At 40.1% G+C, this 23055-nt stretch overlaps 1 protein-coding gene across 3 annotated transcripts in view; it reads left to right on the top strand.

Moving 5' to 3' along the window:
- Window positions 1–23055, top strand: part of Tom1l1 (target of myb1 like 1 membrane trafficking protein) — a 47029-nt gene that overhangs the window by 10855 nt on the left and 13119 nt on the right. For all 3 annotated transcript variants that reach the window (XM_036196288.1, XM_036196287.1, XM_036196289.1), the window contains exons 4-11: window positions 1430–1579; window positions 2817–2939; window positions 3662–3766; window positions 5426–5542; window positions 15712–15845; window positions 19130–19190; window positions 19508–19625; window positions 20845–20944. In XM_036196288.1, the coding sequence (XP_036052181.1) occupies window positions 1430–1579; window positions 2817–2939; window positions 3662–3766; window positions 5426–5542; window positions 15712–15845; window positions 19130–19190; window positions 19508–19625; window positions 20845–20944 (908 nt within the window). The remainder of the gene's footprint in view (window positions 1–1429; window positions 1580–2816; window positions 2940–3661; window positions 3767–5425; window positions 5543–15711; window positions 15846–19129; window positions 19191–19507; window positions 19626–20844; window positions 20945–23055) is intronic.

Here is a 23055-nt window from a genome sequence, read left to right as displayed (position 1 = left end):
TCCACCTGCATCTTTCCATGGAAGGTACCCACAGCCCCAGGCAGAGTGAAAGTCTTCAGTCTTCTTGCTTCAGTAAATACACATTCCAAGTTCTTCCGTCAGAATTCATTCTTTCTGGTGAACTCATACCATCCTAGTTCCATCCTTTTCAGAATTGGGTCTGTACTGGTGAGTGTCTACCAGATCACCCTATCACTCCAGGCTTTTCCACCTTTCAGTTTCCCTCTGTAGAGTACTGCTGGTACGTACCCAGAGAGTAACTTTTCATATATGACGTTTACTAACAAATTCCCTTCAGGGACTCCTGGGTAATGTCTCGACTCTATCCTGCCAGACCGATGTCTCTACAGTCTAGACGATGCCCTCACAGACTTTGTCCATGGTGCCCTTCCGATGTTCTCAATTTGCTTACATCAAGAAGCCACTCTGAGAGACAAAGCAGAGTACAAATCTCCCATGTGACAGTTCATGCATTTCAACACCTTTATGTTTTTTCCACATGATTTGCATTAGTCATCTTCCCAGGAATCTCTGGAAATACTATCTACCTAAGGGAGCTTATAAGGAAGGTTCAGTGTGGCTTGTGGTTTCAGACATTTATGATCGGGTGGCCTGTGGCTAGGCAGCATGCCATGGTAGAGATTTGTGGCAGAGCTAAAGCACTCACCTTATAGCAGGAAGGTTAGAGAGAAAGACAGAGATCATAGTTCCACAGTCCCCTTTGAGGCTATCCCTGCCACAGCCCAGAACATCCCACTAGCATCATTTTTAAAGTTTCTACTACCTGCAAATAGCAGCAAGATTTTAACACAGGGGCCTGTGGAGCATTCCAGATGCAAACCAGAGCAGCATTCATCCATCTAGAACACAGCTATGTATTCCTTTCTGTTTTCCTTGGTCATTTTTCAATGCCCAGCTTGGCACCAGCCTTATCTAAAAGCCTCACACGTTCACCTGACTTTCAATAATCACACTTGCCTATCAAGGTCTATTGCTAGACAGGCTGCAATTTATTTGCCAAATCAAGACATTTAAGAGTGAAAGGGTGTGTCATTGTTAACAGAGCCAGGACACCAGGAGGTACAAGGCTGACCCTAGATAACCTGCAGCAAACATTACATCATCTAGCATAGCATGTATGTTTTGCTTGATGTTGCATTTAGACGTGGCATCTGCTACCACATGCTGCTGAGTGCTCTGTTTGTATCCTGACTCCTCATCAGTTCTAGCCTCTGTGTACTTTCATTCCGCTCCTTCTTTCTCATAATATTTGAACCTAACATTTCACCGTATAGTTTAGTATTATAAGACACAGTGTTTGTTAATTAGAATGCTAGCAGAAGTCATCCTCTGGTAACATTTGTTTGGTCTTAAATTCACAAGTGATTCTCCAGAGAGCCGTAACATTGGACTTTGCTCTTTAATTCAGCTGATTGACATGTGCATGCAGAACTGTGGTCCAAGTTTCCAGTCTCTGATTGTGAAGAAGGAGTTCATTAAAGATACTCTAGTTAAGCTGCTGAATCCCAGATACACGTTGCCGCTGGACATTCAGAACAGAATTTTGAATTTTATTAAGGTAAATCTGTTGATTTATATCAAGGAATGGTAAATTTCTAAGTATAGAGAGATAATGCTGCAAATGATCCTTTATTTACCTAGGATTAAAGCATAAAGCTCGCTCTCTCTCTCTCTCTCTCTCTCTCTCTCTCTCTCTCACTCTCTCTTTCTGTGCGACATGGTCTCTCTCTAGCCCAGGTTGGCCTCTAACTCTCTGTGTAACCAAGAATGATCTTGAGCTTCTGATGTTCCAGCCTCCACCTGTAGCTGAAGACTTCCTGTGCCCCGCCCAGTTTGTAGCCACTCAGACCCAAGTAAACACACAAAAAAGTAAAGACCCAAAAAAACTGCTTGGCCATTAGTTCAGGCTAACTACTGTAGTTCTTGCACTTAAACTCAGCCCATTTCTGTTCATCTATATGTCATGTCGCCATGTGTTCCATGGCTTTACCTGTGTGCCATTACATGCTGCTCCCTGGACAGCAGGCTAGCGTCTCCTGACTCAGCCTTCCTCTTCCTCTTCCCAGAATTCTCCTTATCTGCTTATCTCACCTACATTTCCTGCCTGGTTATTAGCCAATTAGCTTTTTATTTATCAACCAATCACAGAACATCCCACAGAATACAGAACATCTGACAGCATCCACCTCCCAAGTACCCAGTTTATACAGTAATGAGGATTGAGCCCAGTGATTTATACATGCTAGGCAAGATTTCTACCAAGGGAGCTACATCCCAGCTGCATGTGTTAAGGCTTCTGTGGAGTAATATTTCCTGACATTGAATAGTGTCCTTCTGCTGAAGAACAGGTGGTCATTTCCCTACTTCTTTTTCAGTTTCTACTATATGTCACATGGGAAAGGTAATGATGTATATATTCATTCTGCAGATATAGAAATTATGTTCTAGGGTTGTTTGGCAGAAAAGCTACTGATAGGATTTTAGAATGTTTACATTTTTAGATTTAGGGCAGCAGTAGATGATTAATAGTATTAATCCCAGGGCTTGTCAAGATAGTGAAGCATGGGAGTCTGATGATTCAAAACACTTTTATACTATTATTCTAGCCTGCAAAAATGGCCATTCTGTCTTTTGAAAAGGGCCATTATGTCCACAATATTCAAAACTAGCTTTTTCTTTCTGAATAGAGTACATATTTTTCAATTCTTCATTTTCCATAATAAGCTTTAAGAAGTATTGTGTTTTGCTTTTTTTTTTTTTTTTTTCACTCTGAACTTTCTATCTCTTGGATTTAGACTTGGTCACAGGGCTTCCCGGGAGGTGTGGATGTAAGTGAAGTGAAAGAAGTGTACCTTGACCTGTTAAAGAAAGGGGTTCAATTCCCACCTTCGGCTACAGAGGCTGAGACAAGGCAGGAGGTAAGAGACCTTTTTTGGATGCGTGTAGAGTAATATATGTTGCTTGGGTCTTTTCATATTGAAAGGGATAATGCTAGTTCAGGCAGCTTAGCAGAAATGTGAATTTATTAGGATATGTCTGCATCTCATAAAATAACCTGGGTTTTAGGCTTCACCACTCACAGTGTGATTTGAGGCTTAGTTTGTATACCATGCTGGAATCTTCTTTCTGAGAAGGTTCTCGGTGTTTCTATGCACAATGATGTTGAGAAGCATGGACCTAAAACATTGTGCTCATGGCAGGCCACTGTGGCTGTACACTCACAGAGACAGATCAGGCCTGATCTGGGGAACTATTCCTTGATGGAGGCGAAGACTTAGTAGCTGTAGGGGTTAAAACGACTTCTCATGAGTTGGTTTGCCATTTTTAACAACACAGAAAAGGGACAACCGTAATTTCTCATGGCAGTTCATCATACGGTGCCTTGGTGAAAACCAAGAGGACTTTATCAACTAGTCATTTCATTAATTAGCCTAATTTATGAACACCTCCTATGTCACAGCATGCCATTTGTGTAGAGCTCTTCTCCAAATGTTGGACGAGTTGTGCCCAATGATGAACTTTGAGCTAACACCAACTACCCTGGACTTTATATGAGAGTGCTTGAGTCAGCTGACTGGGAGCCAGGCTTGAGGTTGCTTTGTTAATTCATGTCATAATGCTTCCTTATTTATACCGATAGGCTGCTCAGCTCTCACCAAAACGACCAACACCTGTCCCGACTGCACCCGCTCTTTCTTCTATAATAGCTCCCAAGAACCCGACTATTTCATTAGTCCCAGAACAGGTAACAACACTGACAACTGTATTTATTCATGTCTTTTTCGAAGCATCGTACTTACAGTTTGAGTTTTCTTAAGAACATTATGAAGCAAAAATGCCATGTAACACAACCCTCAATTAAGTATCATCTTTATTTTGCTTTCTGAGATGAGGTGTCCTCTGTGCTTCTTCTGGCCTGAAACTCACCGTGTATCCCACACTAGCCTACAACTCTTGATAATCCCCTTGCCTCTGCCTCCCATGTGTTGGGGTGGCAGGCATAGGCTGCATGCCTATGTATCCCCTTCTTTTACTGTGGGATGACGGACTGCCACTTAGGGAAACTGTGTCATCATGGTTTATTTCTATTCAGAATTAGCCTAATGAGTTTGTCTGAATTCAGTGCTCACACATTTAAAAATTGTGCTTGGGGGCCAGTGAGATGGCTTGGCAGGTAAAGTTGCTTTCCACCAAGCCTGGTGACTTCAGCTGAATGCCTGCAACCCACATTGTAGATGGAAAGGACCAGCTCCCAAAAGGGGTCCTCCTACTACTTAAATACACGAGTGCATGTACATGCATGTGCGTGCACACACACACACACACACAAAATAAATACATACATACATACATACATACATACATACCTTGTGCAGCCTTGGTGCAGGGAGGAGGGGCTTGGGAGGGGCTTGGGAGTCAGCAGAGCCTCAACTGAATGTCCCAGGCTCTGCTGACTCTCCATGGGAGACCTTGCCTTGGAGGAGGTGGGAATGGGGGATGGATTGGGGGGAAAAGCTGGGGGGGGAGGAGGGGGGATCTGTGGTTGGTATGTAAAATGAATAGAAAATTTCTTAATAATAAAAAAAGAAAAGAAAAAAGAAAAATAAGTAAATAAATAATTTTTTTTATAGAAAAGAATGTTGACCAGTAGAGGCTATGGACTACGTCTGGGGTCCACCCACTGACTCTTGTTTCTTCTCATTTCAGAGATCCTAGTAGCCAGTTGTCTTATTACCTATGTTAATTGTACTAAATGAGTTGCATTTTCTCCTTAGTCTCTGTTCATAAGAGACTTAAATGAGTACAATTATTTATGATGCTCATTTATATCTTTGTATTAAATAGCTATTGTTGAAGACTTTATATTAACTTGAAGGTTTCATATTAATATTGTTCAGTTTCTTGTATTAAAAAGCCACGTGATTACTTCCTGTTAGGATTTAAACCATTTTTAAAAAAGTGTTTTTCTTTTTATCTTTCCTCTTATAATACCATAATAACTTTAAAACTACACCTCCTTTTCTTGTCTTTTTCTTTTCTTATTGTTTGCCAGAAACTGGATAATACGTGATGGCATCTCTTATTTTTTTCCAGGTTCCTATTAACTTCTGTTACTTCGTATTTTCTACTTTATCCATACTGGTTCAGATCATTGTGTTTTATCATCAGTCACTTTCCTGAGGCATATCTGTGGATTTCTTTTAAGAAATGCCAAGTCTACTCAGGAAACAACAGGGCATAATTTGTAAAATAATTATACATATGCTGAGGTAAACCTCTGTATGTTTGAAAACATTACATTTTGCAAAGACATTTGATCTCCAGCGTTGGTCCTGTGGGCAGGAAGCAAGACAGCTGACTGTGTGTCACCCTTAATGACTGGAGGTCACATTGCTCTCCACAGATCGGAAAACTGCATAGTGAATTGGACATGGTGAAAATGAATGTGAAAGTGATGACTGCCATATTGATGGAGAACATTCCTGGGTCTGAAAATCATGAAGACATAGAGCTTCTGCAGGTATGAGGCCAAGGACAAACAAGCAATGAGTTCTGAAAAGTCATTTTCTGAGGAACTTTGAACGTTGGAGATGGAAGGCTTGTTAATAGCATCTAATGGCCCCTCCCCTTACATCTTGGATTCCTTTGATTTATAAACTTCATGAAAAGATACAGTAATCATTTTGTCAGAAATACAGTAGTAACAAACATGATCAGCCCTAGCCCTTTTATAAAAGATAATTTACTGTAATTTATCGCTCGGTCCTATGCAATCCAGACTTACATTTGAATGTAAAATTGCCTTATGTCCATCTGCTCCACAAACTCTGAGTAGTTGTGTTGTAGTTAGAGGTGTAGAAATGAAGGGGCTGTCCTAGGCCTTGGCTAGGTTGGTTTGTAAACAAGATAGTAAAGTATTACAAGTACCAGGATAAAAATATGTCAGTCTGTGGTATGATTGTGAGTGGGGAAGACACTATTTTAGGTGAAAATGTGGATATAAAGAGTACTTAGCTGTGGAGGAGCAGATACCTGGTCATTTAGTACCTGAACACACATGAGTGGCTGGATGGTTATCCTACACTTTTTTTCTACTTATGTGCCTATGTATGTTCCCCTTCCCTCTACTGCCTTTTTTAATTATAAATTTTAATTTTTAGTATTTATTAATTGTACTAAGGCACAATGGTTCATGGATGTAATACTACCACTTAAGAGGCCGAGGCAGATGATCTCTTGAGTCCCGGAGTTCAAGACTACCTGAGCAACATGGCAAGACTCTCATATAACAAAATGAAACCATCAGATAAATAATTCCATTTAACCCTTATTGGTTTAAGAGGCAGTGGGGTGAGGGGTGGAGTCAGTTCCTAAGTCTTTCCAGACAGTTCAGAACCTCCTGGTGTTTTCCTCTTCTCAGATCCCCACTCCTCAATTTCTGTGGTGGTGTTACCTACTGAAGCATACCCCCTCCTAGGAGTAAACTTCGAGTACTTGCATATCCTGGAATATTTTTTGTTTTATGTTGAATGCCAGTTAATTTAGCTGGATAGATTCCAAGCATAGCATTCTTTCCCATGAGTCCTTGGAAGTAGATGTTCCATCATTCTCCTGCATCCTATGATATTGATGAGAATAATCTTCAAGCTCTGATTCCTCCTCATTTGTTTCATAATATGATTAGTTTTTTGTTTTTTTTTTTTTTTTCTGTTTCCATTTTATGGCTTCTCTTCCCTTTAATAATTTTGGTATTTCACTGTTAGGCTGTGAACAGATGTTTGTGTGTGTGCATACATGTATAACTCCCGTATTATCCTACTTGATAGTTTCTAGGTCCTTATCAGCCTTAGGTGTTATTTTTGATTCTAGGAACTATTTAGTTTTTAACCAAAGATATTTCATCTATGTTCCATTCTTTCTAGTCTTCCACAGTGTTTTAGACAATAAGATTTCCAGTTGGATTTTATTATCTCTCTTATTTTAAACTTTTCTTCATTTGTTTGAGCTATGGTTCTTGGTAAAAATTCTGTATTTGATGTAATGCTTCTTGAAAACTTATGCACCAGTTTCCCTAATCAGCTTTCCCCACTAAATGCATTATTTTAATTATTACCTTTTTGTTTAAAACCCTGTGTTGATTTTTATAGCAGTGTCAATTTTTTGTTGTGGTTGTTTGATCCTCTGTTTCACTTTTAAAGCTGCCTTTCTATCTGTAGTGTGAACTCTTCCTTACATATTCTGTTTGTTACCTCTTATATCCTATGGGAGGCTCTTTGCCAGCTGTTGGGCATTGTCTGCTGACCCATGCTGAGAGAATTTCAAGGCTGCAGGATGTAGTTGGTACTGGTTTTCAGCATTTGAGTATTTTACATGGGATGATGCTGACTGTAATACAGTGGTAGCTGATCTTCTGGATTATTGTCAGCAGTAGGAAAAAAGACTATGTGTCCCAATCATGGTTGCCACCTAGAAACATTTTACACACACACACACACACACACAAGTTTAAAAGAAAATGAATCTTCCACATATTTCCTTAAGTATTTTTATAAAAATTAAACAAAGGAATCTCCACCCCTCTAACGGTCCATAAGACCCCTCCCCCCATTAATGGACATGAGCTTATGCTATCTGTCAGTTATATAACTATACGATGATTTCAACTCCCATTTTGGGAGCATCAAGTTCTAGATGAGATGAGATATATCTCTTTTCTGTTTCACCAGGGACATCATGTTATGCCCTGAAGGGAGAGTAGTCAGATTTCCAGAAAGAGTCACTAAAAGTATATAAACTGGCTATGAGTGGCTGCAGGCCTATGAACCCAGCAGTTTGTTGGCTGAGGCAGAAATATCTCCAGTTGGGACCAGAATGGCTTGTGTAGTGAGTTTAAGATCAACCTGGGCCATAGAATAAGCGACCTAATCTCAAAAATAAATGAATGAGCATAGAAACTGAGAAGCTATGCAGCCATATCCAATTTTAAAAGATCCTTCTGTTGGCATTAATTCTAGGAAAGAAAGACCGAATTTTAGAAAACAATTTAAAAAGCCTTTCATTTGGTATAAATGATTTTTTAAAAATGATATATAGATGAAAGTTTGCAAAACCAGCTTTGTCTGACATAGTGGTGCGTGCCTTTAAATCCCAGCAGTTGGGAGGTAGAGACAGGTGGATCTCTGTGAGTTGAAAGCCAGCCTGGTCAACATAGTGAATTTCAGGCCAGCCAAGGCTATACAGTGAGACCTTGCTTCAAAATAACCTACTATATTTATCTTTTTAAAAATTTATAAAGTTATATATTATGACTTTTTTTTTCCATTTTTTTTGAGACAGGGTTTCTCTGTGTAGTTTTGGTTCCTGTCCTGGATCTCACTCTGTAGATCAGGCTGGCTTCGAACTCACAGAGCTCCACCTGGCTCTGCCTCCCGAGTGTTGAGATTAAAGGCGTGTGCCACTGCCACCCAGCTATTATGACATTTTTTAAAAAGCCACTTAATCCAACATCTGCAAACTTATTGAACCAAAGAATTTCTGCTTGCTAAATATATAAAACAAAACATAAGAATAATATAACTTAGAGCAACAAATAATTTTCAAAACAAACAAAACAAACAAAAAAACAGGATCTTACCTTATATTCCAAGCTATCCTTGTATTTGCTGTGAAGCCCAGCCTGCCAAACTTATAGCAGTCCTCCTGCCTCAGCCTTCTAAATGCTGAGGTTACTTGCTTGGCTCAAGCCATTAATTTCAATCACCAATGTAGGCATATTTTATTTAGGAGCATTGCATCATTTTGCTCAGCATTCTTGGAGTTCTTTACTCTCATTGAACTTCTGCTATTTGTATGAAATGAAGAGCTTACATGATATTTAATAACAAAAATAACATTAGTGGCATCCTATTAGTGTAGGAGAATAAAAGAGAAATCAATCATTGGAGTTCATATGTAGTAATCCCTTAAAGAGAAACATAATTGGCCCATTTTTAGACATAAAATTTGTAGCTTGTGTTGCTAACAAGTGTGTTAAATTAAAATTTAAAAACAAATATCAGAGTAAAAGGGTATGTTGCACATAGCAATTTTAAACAATTACTACAGCAATATTCCTATTTTGTATGATCTTCTGAAGCCTGTTCCAAGCCTCAAATTGAAGTGACTTATGACTTTCCTCTCGTGTTCTCACCCATCCATGGCAAATAAGCCTTGAATAAAAATATACACCAAAACACTCCATTTAAGTATGTGATTTGAGTTCTATATGTTATTCCATTAGGAACAAAAGTCTTTTTGTCTCTGTCTGTGGGTGTAGATGTGTAGTGGTTTTCAAGTATGATTGTTGGTTGTTGTTCTGATGCCAGAGCTCAGGGCTGTGTATTTCTCTGCATAGCAAGGACACTTAGGTGATGAATCAGCATTAGAATCCAGCCCATGCTCAGTTCTGACACAGATCAGCTTGCTTAAAAAGCGTTTAACTTTAATTTTCTTCCTATGTTTTTGTAAACAATACATTAACAATCTGGTGTGAACAACACTGCTTAATTTCTCTTTTTTTCTTTTCTTTCGTTCTTCTTTCTTTTTCTTTTTTTTTTTTTTTGAGGGGGCAACATTGTTTTTCTAGGTAGGGTTTCTTTGTGTAGCCCTGGCTGCCCTGGAATTCACTCTGTAGACCAGGCTGGCCTCAAACTCACAGAGATCTGACTGCCTCTGCCTCCCAAGTGCTGGGATTGCTGGGATTAAAGGCACGTTCCACCATCACCTGGGCTGTTCTTAATTATTTCTTATTTCTTTTTCCAAATATTTTTTAATCTAGTTAACTTTCTTTTTTCTAATCATCCACTATGGTTAATCTAAAACAATGAACTGGATGTAATCATCTATGGAGAGAAATGACTGGGAGACTATGTTTAAAGATAGTATAACCAAGATTGACTGTAGCTGAAAAGTGATTCTTTCGATTTTTATTTTTTACTGTTTCAAATTTTCTTACACCTGTCTGAACTGTGGGGACCAGTAGCACATGAACCCTGGGTAATGGATAATAAGCTCTACTTCCTGATTGGCCACCTTCATAGAAACTACCGGAGATTCTGGAGGCTCAGCATGAGCCTAGGTCAGTGGTTTCTCAACTTTCCTAATACTGTAACCTTTTAATACAGTTCCTCATATTGTGGTGACCCCAACCATAAAATTATTTCCATTGCTACTTCATAGCTGTAATTCCACTGCTATTATGAGTAATAATGTAAATATCTGATATCCAAGATATCTGGTATGTGACCCCAAATGGTCACGACCCCCATGTTGGGAACCACTGGTCTAGGTGGTCATCAGAGAAGATGAGAATTTCAGTGAGAGAAGAATTAACAGCAAGGAATTATATGTAGAGGGTGTCCTGAGCACATTGGCACCATTGGCACCATTGGCAGAAGTGCACACATCTAATATCAAGACCATACCCTCATCCCTTCCTCCCATCAACTGCCAGTATGCCTAGTTTACTGAACTCTATCAGAAACCAGTGGCCATGGAGCACTAATGATGCAGCCAACAGAATAGAAGAGGGTGGTATGTGTGGTCCTTGGACGTGGAAGACAAACAGAAGGAGAGTGGTCAGCAAATAGAAGTCTCCACTCAAACCCTTTGGGTTGGGCCTTTCGTGCTGTACACATCACTGGTGACTGTTAGCTAGCATTAGGAGCTCCTGTTTTCTGTGCTTCTCCTCACATTTGAATGGCAGCTTCATTCGTTTGGAACTGGTTCTCCCTATCCTTTTACCTGGAAGGTCCTTCCTGTTCTTTCCGTCCATGTTAAGCATTAGATCCCGAGGCTGGGCTGACTCACAACGCTCCCCTACTTCCTGAGACTCTAAGGTAGCTCTTCTGCCCCTCCTCTCCTTACTGCTGTCTTTCTGTGGACTTAGACCTTCACAGGGTTGAGACTGCATTCCTTTTGCAGTATAGAGTGTGGGACTTGACAGTCTGCAGTCAGTCTGATTTCAATGTGTCTGATCTGGGCACGGGAAGCAAGAATTGCAATGTATCTGTCCTGTATTTGCTTCCTGGGCATTGTGCACTTGGCTTTGGGCACTTTGCTCTTCCCCTGAACAGCTAGTTTTCTTCTTGGTACTTCCCCTTTCTGAGCAACCCCACCCCCCCCCCGCCCCCACCCCTCAATGCCCCTTTTTCTTTTCTTCCTTTTTCCATTTTTAAGACAAGGTCTTGTGGTGCTGGCCAGTTTGGCCTTGCTCTCATAGCCCTCCAGCCTCAGCTTCTTGAGTAGAGTCACAGGTATGTGCCACCATACTTAGTGGTTTTTCTTTTCTTGTTTTGCCTGGCCTCTGTAGGACAGAAGAGAAGAATAAGGGGAGCTAATATTTTGAAAATATAAGTAGAGAAAGCTTTGGATTAGCCTATTGGAGAAATATAAGATCATGGGAAACTAAAATTTGATCCTGGAAAGATAATTTGTAAACCAGCTGAGGAAAAGAACCTGGAAGAAAAAAAAAAAAAAAAAGGCAAAGAAAAGAATGAAAAACAGTTGTCCTTTGGCCGTTCTCATTGTTTTTACCACCTGTAAGAAACTCAACAGAGCAGACGTTTCTAGTGTCTTGGGCTCTGTCTCCTTCCCTTTAGAGATGAGGTTGCCTAGTGAGAAAGGGGATGATTTGTGCACAGGATATAGCAAATGATGGCACAATAAACAAGCTGCCCTCCCAAGCAAATATTTGTTGGTACCAATTCACTTCTCACTTGGGATCCAGAACTGGCTGCTGATGGCTAAACTGTTACTTTTCTGCCATGGACCTGAACCAGGTCTTCAGCTTCTTTGGAAGGAACCAGAAGGCAGTGACTAAGGCCTTTGCTTTTAAATCCACCACCGTGTCATTGAGAAACACGGAGTCCCTTTTGCAGGGTCTTAGCCTTGTAGATAGAAGAGTTTCAAAACTAACTCAGAAGTCTGAGAAACCAACAGCAGGGCAAACAAGCTGGAGGTGTTGGCAGTTGCTGGAAGGAGGGAGATGGAGCTGAGAAAGGAAGTCCTTCTTTCTGAGTTAGAGGTCAGGAAAGTAAGCAGGATCAGCAATGGAATTCTGAGCAGCTGCTTGGGAGGTGGGGGTAGAGGGGTTCAGACCCAGTGAGAATGCCCAGAGTAATCAGGGCAAACGGGCTTCGTATTCTGGCAGGTGTTGGCAATGGGAAAGAGGGGAAAAAAGCTTTCTGAGTTAGAAAGGAAGGAACAGTATCTAAAGTATGAATGCCATTAAAGGGGTAGTTATTCCCTCCGTGGTCTTAACATGTCTTCAGGAATATCATGTTTCCCTTCATATCCTGGTTTCAGGCTGTTCTCTGAAGTTGTATAACAGGATTTTCTCCTTGCTCAGGAGTTTCTGGCCTTGCTAAGGCAAGGGAAATTCCTGCTGTCCTTATCAAAAGGCATTGTCAAGCACTAAGTCATTTAGGACAGAGGTTTCTTGTGATTAATTACCAGTACTTCAAATTCCAAAGAGGGGCAATTGTGATACACCCCCCTTTCTCTGAATTAGTGTTAGAAGGAACACAGGGGTCCTAAGCTGATCCAGGGACCTATCCATCCTCACTGACCTTCAAGGCAGCTAATGTTTAACTAGCTGCCTAACAGAAGTACTTCATATGGTTATTTACTATGCGTGCTTTTTCTACTAGAGGAGCTAATTAAATATCTGTTGAGTTGTATGCATCAATGCTCTGCTGAAGAATTAACACCTCAGGACAAAAGAAGTTAGAACAGAAGTTGCCGAACACCAACATCTTCAAGAAATAGATTGTTGAGCCGTAGAGTGGAGAAGTTAAAAGAGTGTTAATAAATTGATGAGTTTGCGAGGGTTATGTCTACAGTTTGTTCGGCTTTAGGGTGAGAGAGTTTTTTTCTTTTGAACAGATAGAGGCATGCTGTGTGTCTCTTGCTGGCTGGGTGGGGAGTGCTGTGACAGAGGAAATGTGTTGTGGGGAGATAACAGGAATGTTGCCATACAGATATTATTTCTAGGGAAGTTCTTCACGAACACATATCATTTCCTGTTTTTACTTTTTCAAAGGGACTATTTGGCCATTTTTTTTCTCTTTTTCTGTGTTTGCTGTTGTTATGTATTTTTGTTTTTGTTTGTTTTAGCACATGCCTTGTTGGCAAATGTGGACTGACTATAGTTGGTGTTGAACCTGTAAAGAGATTTCTTTTCTTAATTGTCCTAAGTGTCCCATGGAAGTAGAAGAGCCAGCTGGGTAAAAGGAAGCTCTTAATGAGTTATTTGTTGTCCTCCAGAGCCTTTGGAATTGTTGAAGGCACTATAGCTTAGAAGCCTGTCTCTGCCTTTACAGTAGAGAGACAATTCCGTGTTCTGTGATGGACACATACGCTAGCCACTGTCGCTCTTTCCCCCTCCCTGCGTCCAGAGCTCCACAGGGCCTGCTTGGAGCACTCTGGCCCCTGTTTGTTGTTGTTGTGGTTTTTGGTTTGTTTTTGTTTTTGTTTTTGTTTTTGTTTTTTTGTCTGCTGTGCTTGATCTATGCTGTTTACAGGTGGAGTGGCCCTCCTCTGAGACAGACATCAGTTGTGAAGATCAGAGTGGGCTGGCTTTTGAAGATTTTTTCACATTCTTCTTTGTAGCCCCGCTGAGATGTGATGTGCCTTTCATGTTTCCTCTCCATCTGTCTCTCCAAAGGGCAAAGAGGGTGGGAGGTGGGGGTCTTCACATGACTGAGGCTATTGATGCTGGCTGCAAATTCATTTCAATTAATTTCTACATTTTTGTCTTGGGCATCTAACACCATTGTATTCCTTGATTTTGACCTTGTTCTAGCAAGGCTTTCTGTGAGCAACAAGAGGAAAACTTTCTGTACCATTGGAAGCAAGAATAAAAAGAAAGTATTTCACTCATTGTTGGGGAGGGGGCGGTCTGTTAGATGCTATAGAGTCTTTCTTTTGGTGATACTGGGTCCGAAGCAATAGTGCAAATGTTATAGATCGTATTAATTATCCGGGAAATCTTTTAGTGACCCTTCCTCGATCAATGATAATGCATTTATTGACACCCTGCCATATACTAGGCACTGGGGATCTTCAAACACATTGTTTCCTATGACTGTGTTGGAGCCTCCTGAGGTCTACCGAGTCCAAAGTCTTATCTCTCTGCCTGCAGCCTACCACTGGCCACACCTACTTTGGGACTTCCTTTCCTGGCTTCTTTTCATGTTACAGTGCAGAGTTGAAAAGCTGCCTCAGACTAGATAGCATAAAATATTTAAGATATGGGGATTTAAAAAAAACTTTGACCACCCCTGTACTGTATAGGGACAGCAATCAAGTCATTAACAAATAAGACCATTTGTGCTTAAAAAAAAAAAAAAAGTTGTACTGTACATGAACAGCAATCAAGTCATTAATAAATACGACAATTTGTTTGGCTTGGCACTGTGGGTATAATGCCTCATCTACTATCTACCTGTCATCCCCTCCCTCCAGTCCCTCACCTTTCCTTTTATTTTGTTTCACTTTCTAAGTATTTTCATGTTTTTGCAGAGGTGGTGACTTCTACGTCTGAGTCTAAATGCCAGTTAGTAATAGTTTGATTTATTTATTTCTGAATTTCCTGTCAGGAGTCTCGTAATAGACTGTTTGAGATTCTAAATGGTTTAGTGAAGCACACGTTTTTTTGGGTGCACCTTTCTTGAGAAGTCAGATTGTGTAATTACATGATGTGTAAGCAAGTTCTCATGCTCTGGCTGTGAGAGCAGAGACATCCCTGCATTTTTGCCTGCTGCTGTGCTAATGCACAAGAGAATGTAGCCAAGATGGATGGAGATGATGCTAATATCAGCCTATGCACCTTGGGTTTATTGGATGTTTGGTAGAAGGAAGTCAGTTGCAAGGCAGCAGATTTCAAATGTCATGGTACTTCAGAAGCACTTTGGTGTGCTTGTTAAGAAAAATGTAGATTCCCCAGACTAAGCCTGGGGGCCGCTGAGTCGGTTAAGTGTTCTATGGAAGCCTATGATGCTTATGAGGAAAAGCTAGCTGTGGGGTAATGCCTTGGCTCAAGGCAGTGATTTTAAGTAGTCCAAATAAGGCCATTATCCACGATGAGTTTTTAAATCCTGGTTCAGTTTATATTGAATGTGATGTAGCTATAAACTTGAAAGGCTTAAGTACATGTAACAGGAAGTAAAATTATGCCTCCATACCGTAAATGCTTCTTAACTACCTCTACCATACTAATCATGACAACAACATTGCACGTTTATGCTTTGTAGTTTCAGAGCTCCTGGTCTCACACATCTCATTTGATTTTCATGCCAGCTCTGGAGGTCGATGTGACAAGTGGTTATTTTTCATTTATAATGAGAAAACTAAAATTTATAAAACAAGTCATTCCCCCCCCTCCACCGCCCGCGCCACAAATAGCTCATTTAAACAGTCTTCTAGAATTTCCATACAGCATTCCAGTGTACTACATTGTTGTTTTAGAGAAAAATTATACTATCTTCTTTCATTGTCCTATGTTGAGCAGGATGAACTGTCCGCAGTTGAAAAACCTGAGTGTCCCTGGGTGTTAGCATGGAAGTATCCATAGATACATGTAGACTGGTGTATCAGTTGTTTTTAAAGAGCATCCCTAGTATGGAAGAAGAAACCTCCTTTTTCTGACAGAAACTTTACAAGACGGGTCGGGAGATGCAGGAGAGGATCATGGACCTGCTGGTGGTAGTGGAAAACGAAGATGTAACTGTTGAGCTAATTCAAGTGAATGAGGATCTGAATAATGCCATCCTTGGATATGAGAGGTGAGCAGACGGTGTGCCCTCTTACTCCCTTCTGGCTCTAGTTTCACTACCATGCCATCCTCAGTCCTTCTGGAGAAGCCACGAGAGAATATTCCTTCTAGATCTTTCTTTCTTAGTAGGACCAGCATTTGGATAGTAGTGGTGTAGTTTTCTCTTGAGTGGCCACTACTCCCCAAATGCCAGAGGTGTTCCTCCGAGTTGAGGTGACTCAGTGGACAGCCTTGGAAAGGCACCGTTCCTGTTGAGAATTACTAGGACTATTTAATTGTACAGTGGCTACATTTCTAACCAGCACAAGAAGAATGGGGTGAGTGGCATAAGGAAGAGGTGAGAGGGCCTAAATTCAAATCTAGATGATGTGAGATGATATAGATAAGTTGACTAACATTCTGAAGACTTCCCTTTAAAAAACCAAAAAAAAAAAAAAAAAAGTTCTATCTTTGGAGGGGTTGATTTTTTTTTCAGGAGTTAATGAGATAATGCATATTAAAAACAACTAACACAGTAGCATATTGACACCTATTACATTTTGTGTGTGATGCTGGGATTGAACTCTGGACTTTGTCCCTGATAGGCAAGTGTTCTATCACTGAATTATACCCCTGATATTTCCTGCACTGAATCACCATTTTTTTCCTCCTCATTAATGTTCCATTTAGACTTTAAAAGTCACAAAGATTTTCACTCTTTTTCTCCCTCCCACCAATAATGAGGCAACAGAATGGGGAAGACAAAGCCAGCAGCTATTCTGTGGTGGTTCCTTTCTCCTTCATAGTCTCACATTCACTGCCTCTTAGGGATGGTAACTAACTTTTTGTAAGAAAACATGATGCTGAGCCCAGTCACCATACTCTTAGCATTGGAAAGACTCACAATCCTAGACCTTTCCTGTGACATAAGTCTCTGTAAGCAGAAAAATGTCCATGGCAATCCCACGATTTTCAGTATTCTAGCTGCTATCTGGTTTTCATTTGGAATCTGGAATTCCGTTGCCAACCATAAGACCATTGGTTAAATGCCCCTCTAAGGAGACACTTGTGTTTACTTGGTCTAGATCGGAAAATTGGATCGCTTGTATTGACTCAGCTCTGAACAACATGTACCACAGTGACTGTGGTCCTTGAATCCTGAGAAAGAGAAAGGGGGCTTCTCGAAAAGATGCTTACCAGTTTTGTTTTTCTGCCAGGAGGCTCACAGTTTGAAGCATTACATATTTATTATTATTAGGTTATAACCTAAGTTCTCCAGGTTGGGAGATGCAAGTGTCTGTCTCGGGGCTGGACTCCAGTGTCTGCAGGGCTGCATTTCATTTTGGAGGCCCCAGAGGAGACTCCATCTCCTTACCTTTGCATCCAGAAGCTACCCACTTTCCTTGGCCCACGGCCTCTTTTTTTCCACGTTCAGTGCCAATACCCACTTCAAAATGGCTCCCATATTAACGTTCTGCTTCTGAGCCTTTCTTTTAAAGCACTGTGAGCTTTTCTCTAATATCTAAGAACATCTCCTAGCTAAGGTAAGCTTGCCAGTGATGTCATTCCATCTGCAGTCTCCAGTACCCCAGTTTCCATCTAGCCTTCACAGCCATGGTGAAGTAGGACATGGGTATCATCAGAGGAGAATACTATTCTCTATATAACCGTCCAGCCTCTAAATCCCCAATGGTTCACCTCCATCCTACCTGCAAAATATTTCCATCAACCTATTTGGCAAAGCATGCATTTTAGAAGAATCTAAAACCTTGGTTCTCAACCTCCCTAAGGCTGCAACCCTTTAATACAGTCCCTCATGTTGTAGTGACCCCCAACCATAAAATTATTTTTGTTGCTACTTCATAACTGTCTTTTTGCTACAGGTATAAATCATAATGTCAGTGTTTTTGGAGACAGAGGTTTGCCAAAGGAGTCACAACCTACAGGTTGAGAATAGCTGATCTAAAACTTAAGCGTGTTCAGATACAGAATAAGCTTTTAAAATATTTTAGGTTTTTGGAGTCAATGGCATAACGGAAATAACAGAAGTTTCTGAAGCTATTTTTAATTTGCTGCCTGTATTTTCACCCTGTAGCTGTCTGATGTTGGCTCTAGAGTACATCTCAGAAGACACGGCTCAAACATTATTCACATTTAGCGGGCAGAACACTGAGGTTCAGAGAGTCGGATTCACAGGCATGTAGGGAGTAAGGAGTAATATGGACTTCTTCAGCTTCACTGGACTTTTATTCTCCAACTGTTCTAACTGCTTCTCTTTTATCTTGGTAGACAGGAAATGGGAAATTAAGCCCAAACTGTAAAAGGTTAGTCTTTTCTTTCTGATCAGGTATCTTAAAGATGGTACGCTGAATACTAAATTACTTTTCATGCTCTTGAATATTTTTATTAAGTTAATTATTTGACAGTTTTATACATGCATATAATTTACCCTGGCTTCCCTTTCCCTAGCCCTGTCTTTCTCTCCTCTCACTCTATCAACCCTCCTGTGTGTGTGTAGCGCACACGCGCACATACACACACACCAGTACCTTACCAAATTCACAACTTTTTTTGTTTAGTTGAGCACTTCATTTAGTTTAATCAGGGCCATCTTTGCAACTGTTGGATTAATTTTATGAAAATTATTTATAATGACAAAGTAAGAAACAACCTTATATTTGAAAATAAGTATTGGCAAGGGTGTTATTGATTATTATGATAAAATATTATAGGCATTAAAAAATTGCAGTTCTAAGTAACTAGAAAAATACAGCACAATTGAATTAGGATGCAGAATTACATAAAGTATAATTTCTACTAAGTTTAAAAGTAGTTAGACACAGTGGCACATGCCTATAATTCTAGTATGGCCAGGCTCAGGCAGGAAGATCTATGGATCTAGCCTGTGCTACAGAGTGAAACACTGTCTCAAAGTAAGTAAATTAATACAGAAATAAAGTCACTTAGAGAATACACATACTGCACATATTACTAATAGTACTAATTTCTATAACATGGGATTCATTAAGTTTTTTTTAAACTTTCTTTTTTCCTTAATTTTTTCTAAGAGGGTTGGTACTCTACTAACTAAAAGAAAGGGTTTCGGTGGCTATGTTGTGGTATTGGGGACTAAAGCAGAGCTTTGAACTCTGTCACTAAGCCATATCCCCACCCCTGGAGAAGAGTTAGTTCCTAAAGGTATTTTCCTGGGATTGAGTAGGGGTGAGGCTTTACATCACTATAGCAACTATCTGTGTATTTAATACTGGTAGGCTCTGTTTGATAAGTGATGTTGCACTTTGCTAATTTAAACAGGTTTACTCGAAACCAGCAAAGGCTGTTGGAACAGAACAGGAACCCGAAGGAAACCACCAATGTAAGTGATTAGAAGTGCCATAAAGTAAATAATTAAGTTCTTACTAATTATCCCTCAGGTAGCAAAGATTGCCTAGAAATAGCTCTTTCAAAGAGGAAGCACATTGACACCCTGCAGTGGCTTTGGCGATGTGACTTCCATCTTGAGTTGTTAGAAGGGTCTCTAATTAAAGAAGGACTCATGTGCATAGTGAGATGGAGTTGAAGCTGCCATGGCCTGAAGTTTTCCTCAGAAAATATCCAAAGAAATGTGTGTGAAGAGAGCCAGGATAAGTTGTATGACTTTCCCCCTAAATTGTCTCTTTGTTTTGTTTTCAGACTTCCAACGAGCCCTCTGCTCCTTCCTGTGATCTTCTCGACCTTAGTCCCATCCTGCCAACACCTATGTCCAATGGGGACGCACTCAACTCTGTGAATGCTCAGCTTTCAGGCTTAAGTAAATAAGCAACTGTGTAGGAGCCTGATTGGAAATAGTTCTCCTTGGTCTCCTAGTTGAACTCCCCAAGATGGACAGAAGTCGGTTTGACTATTGGAGATGTAATCACTTCCATGCAAAATGGTTGTGTTAGATCCGGCAAACAAATGGGGTGTGCAGGGGAGGGCTTTGGAACTCATCCCACGGACTTAGAATGCCATGGAATTTACCTGACCTCCAGAGGTTTTGCTCCTCACTAGCCAATATTTAAATCTCTTCTGGACATAGACTATTATTGTCAGATTTCTTTGCTATAGCACAGGGAATAATTGATGCAGACAAAGGAATTCAGGAATTATGAAGCAAGACTGGATGGTAGTGAAATGTGCAGGCAGTTAGAAATGCAAGTTGGAGGACCAGTTCTGCCCCCTAACCTTTGAGACTTCCTTACTTTCTGAAGTGAAGGAGTGGTTTCCTGAAAAAGTTGTGAAGATGAATGAAATGGTTTTTGTGAAATGCACTGTAGGCTTGTAGTTACCCACCTTATCTAACTTTTAGTATCTTCTATCCTTATATCCAACAAGTTTTGTTATGCTACAAAATAAGCAAGACGGAAAAAAAAATACCCCAAATTCTAAAATTTTAGCCAACCCATAATTTGTTTTTCTCTTACATTTTGGTGTTTCCACAGCAAAAGTATTCAGTATTGAATTTGTGGTTTGCTTACAGCTTGCTTCATTTCTGAAATATTGGCGGCTTGCTTATGTAAGCTAGTGAGATCTGTGGAACCACTTGTACTGGAGAGTTTTCATGGGTTTTTATTACGGAATTTGGGCAAAGGAGGATAATTATTCCCTTTTGGTGTCTTAATAGTATGGGAGTTTAAGAGCTTAGAGGTGAAGGCTGAGCTCTGAAGAAATTCTAACTGTTCACTTTCATGCTAGGCAGAAGACATGCACAATCTTTTCCATTTTGGATCAGCTTGAGATTTTGGAAAATCCAATATATAATCTTTTTCATTTATGACAGCCTCCTTATGTGGCAGGGATTATCTGTCTTTGTCTCTTTTTCTGTCCCCTATAAATGATGACTAAAAAGTCTCTCTTAGAGGAAACCCTAGTGACAAAAGTATCTAAATTAATATCTTTCTTTAATTTGGAAATTGAGGATAATAATAATAGTAACCATGAGCATGATAAAAATTGCCTTAAAAATAAAACACATGCATTTTATATTTTAGGTGTCAGCTCTCCGAGTCCTGTTATAACAAACAACTTGTATCCCAGGCTTCATCCACAGGTGGATTTGCTAGCATCAGAAAACACAGAGATACCCACCATGTAAGTATGTCAGGAATACCAGAGAACCACTGTCATGGCATTCTGGCTCCTTATGTAAGAAAACGTGATGTTGTGTGACACTATTTCTGGGGAGATGTGAACAAGCATCTACTCACCCCAAATGTGGAACCTACAACAGACAAAAGTACAGATACCACCGAAGTCCAACTTGATGAACCATGAGTTTTACTGGGGTTACTTACAGGAGTAAGAGTGAGGGGTTACATACAGGAGCAGAAATGACTCAAAAATGCTGCATCACCAAAGCCCATACCAGCATGAGTGACAGCTCATGAAAGCTGGGAATCTGCCTATCACTGTACAACCTATAGCCATCTCAACAGGATAGTGTCTCTCTTTCAGGCAGCTCAGTTGTTCTGGGCCTCTTCTGGGCAGCTCGGCTTCTGTTTCTTCCAAGTGGCTTAGCTGATCTTAGCTTCTTCCAGGTAGCGTTGCTGGTCTAAGCTTGTTAAGGTGGCTCATCTTGTCTGAGAATGTCTCTCAGCAACCCTTACAGCTTATGTGCTGGGAGAGGGCAGTACAGGAGAACTAGTGAATCTTGTCAGTTTCAGTGATTTCCTTAACCTATTGAGTTGATTACTTCCTGAGCATGAGGAGATTCCCTACAGAATGGAATATTTCACCGCCTCTTAGAATACCCTGTTGTTTACCTCCCCTTAAAACATTCTGTGTTTTAAGGAGCCTCCCTCCAAGATGGAAGGTTTCAGTTTTACAGGAAACTGCCACGCAACAGATGGTACAGAAAAGTAGAGACTTTACAGTCAGACAGACCTGTGTCAAAATCTTAGCCTTATTTCCACTTAGCAGTTTGGCATAACATGAAATGTGAGCCACTCTGAATTCATTTTCCTCTAAGAATACTTCTTAGGAGTCACATAAAGATCATGAAATGTAAATAAAATTCTTAATGTAGCACTTACTACAACCCATAATAAGCCTTCACTATATCTTTTTCTCTGATTTTGTTCATGGTAGTCAGTTCTGGGAAACACAGTGACAAAGGAAGATGAGGAATGGTTTTCAAAATTGGTGAGAATGATAGCCACACTAATTTCATGAAATTGCCTACATATAACAATGCTCTGTAACTTTGTTGACTTTTTATATGTATTTGCAAAAAGTTTTTTTTTTTTGGTTAGTGACATCATCACTATTCCTTTTGTACAGAAGATGGGACTAGGACTTGGAATGGAGCTTGCCAAAATCTACAGTAATTAGAAAGATCTCAAAAATAAAAAGAAGTATCAGTGGTCCATAAACATTGTATTGAGATTCAGGTTTTTAGAGAACTGTCAGTAAAGCACAAAGATTGATTGGTTGATGGATGGATTTCATTTTATTTTTCTTTTACAATGTTCTATTCTATAGTGCAGGCTGACCCAGAACTCACTAGGTGGCTGAGGCTGGCCATAAATTCACAGTAATCTCTTAACTCTAGGAAGTCATGCTGCACTCCTACACTTAGGTATTTATGAGGCTATTCTTTACAATATGGTGGGCAATGGTGGCTAATAAACCTAAGCATCCATTAGTTGGGTACTGGTTAAATAAATAGCTATGTGATACATTATTACTGTACAGCTAGGGGGAAAAGAGGATGTGTACATGAGAAACTATCTTTACTGTCACACAGGAAAGAAGATGCCAAGTAGTGTGAGTATACTACATTGTATTTGTGTAAGAAAGTACTGAAAGGATGAAATTTGTTAATAATTATGTCTTTTTGCATAAAATGCAGAAAAAACAAAAGGTGGTAGCTCACGTTTAGAGACAGGCAGGATAGATAAGACTAAAAGTATAAATAGGTTGGATTTGTCTTACGACAAGGCTAATGTTTATTTATATATACACAGGAGCATACACACACGCGCGCGCACGCACACACACACACACACACACACACACACACATTTTAGGAAATAGGTGACATGTTTCCATGAGACTGATACCAAAATAACATAAAAATATATAAACACATTTTTTTATTTTTTATTTTTTTGTCTCATCTCCACTTTGTTCTTTCCCTTCCCTGGTGTTGCACTGAATCCATTAATTGGCTGGGTTCTCTTATCTTTCCAAGGTATCTTTAG

The sequence above is a fragment of the Onychomys torridus genome, chromosome 8, assembly GCF_903995425.1.
Source record: "Onychomys torridus chromosome 8, mOncTor1.1, whole genome shotgun sequence".
In the NCBI taxonomy this organism is placed as follows: Eukaryota; Metazoa; Chordata; class Mammalia; order Rodentia; family Cricetidae; genus Onychomys; species Onychomys torridus.
The sequence above is the reverse complement of the archived record's forward strand: the minus strand, read 5'-3'. Positions and strand labels throughout refer to the sequence as shown.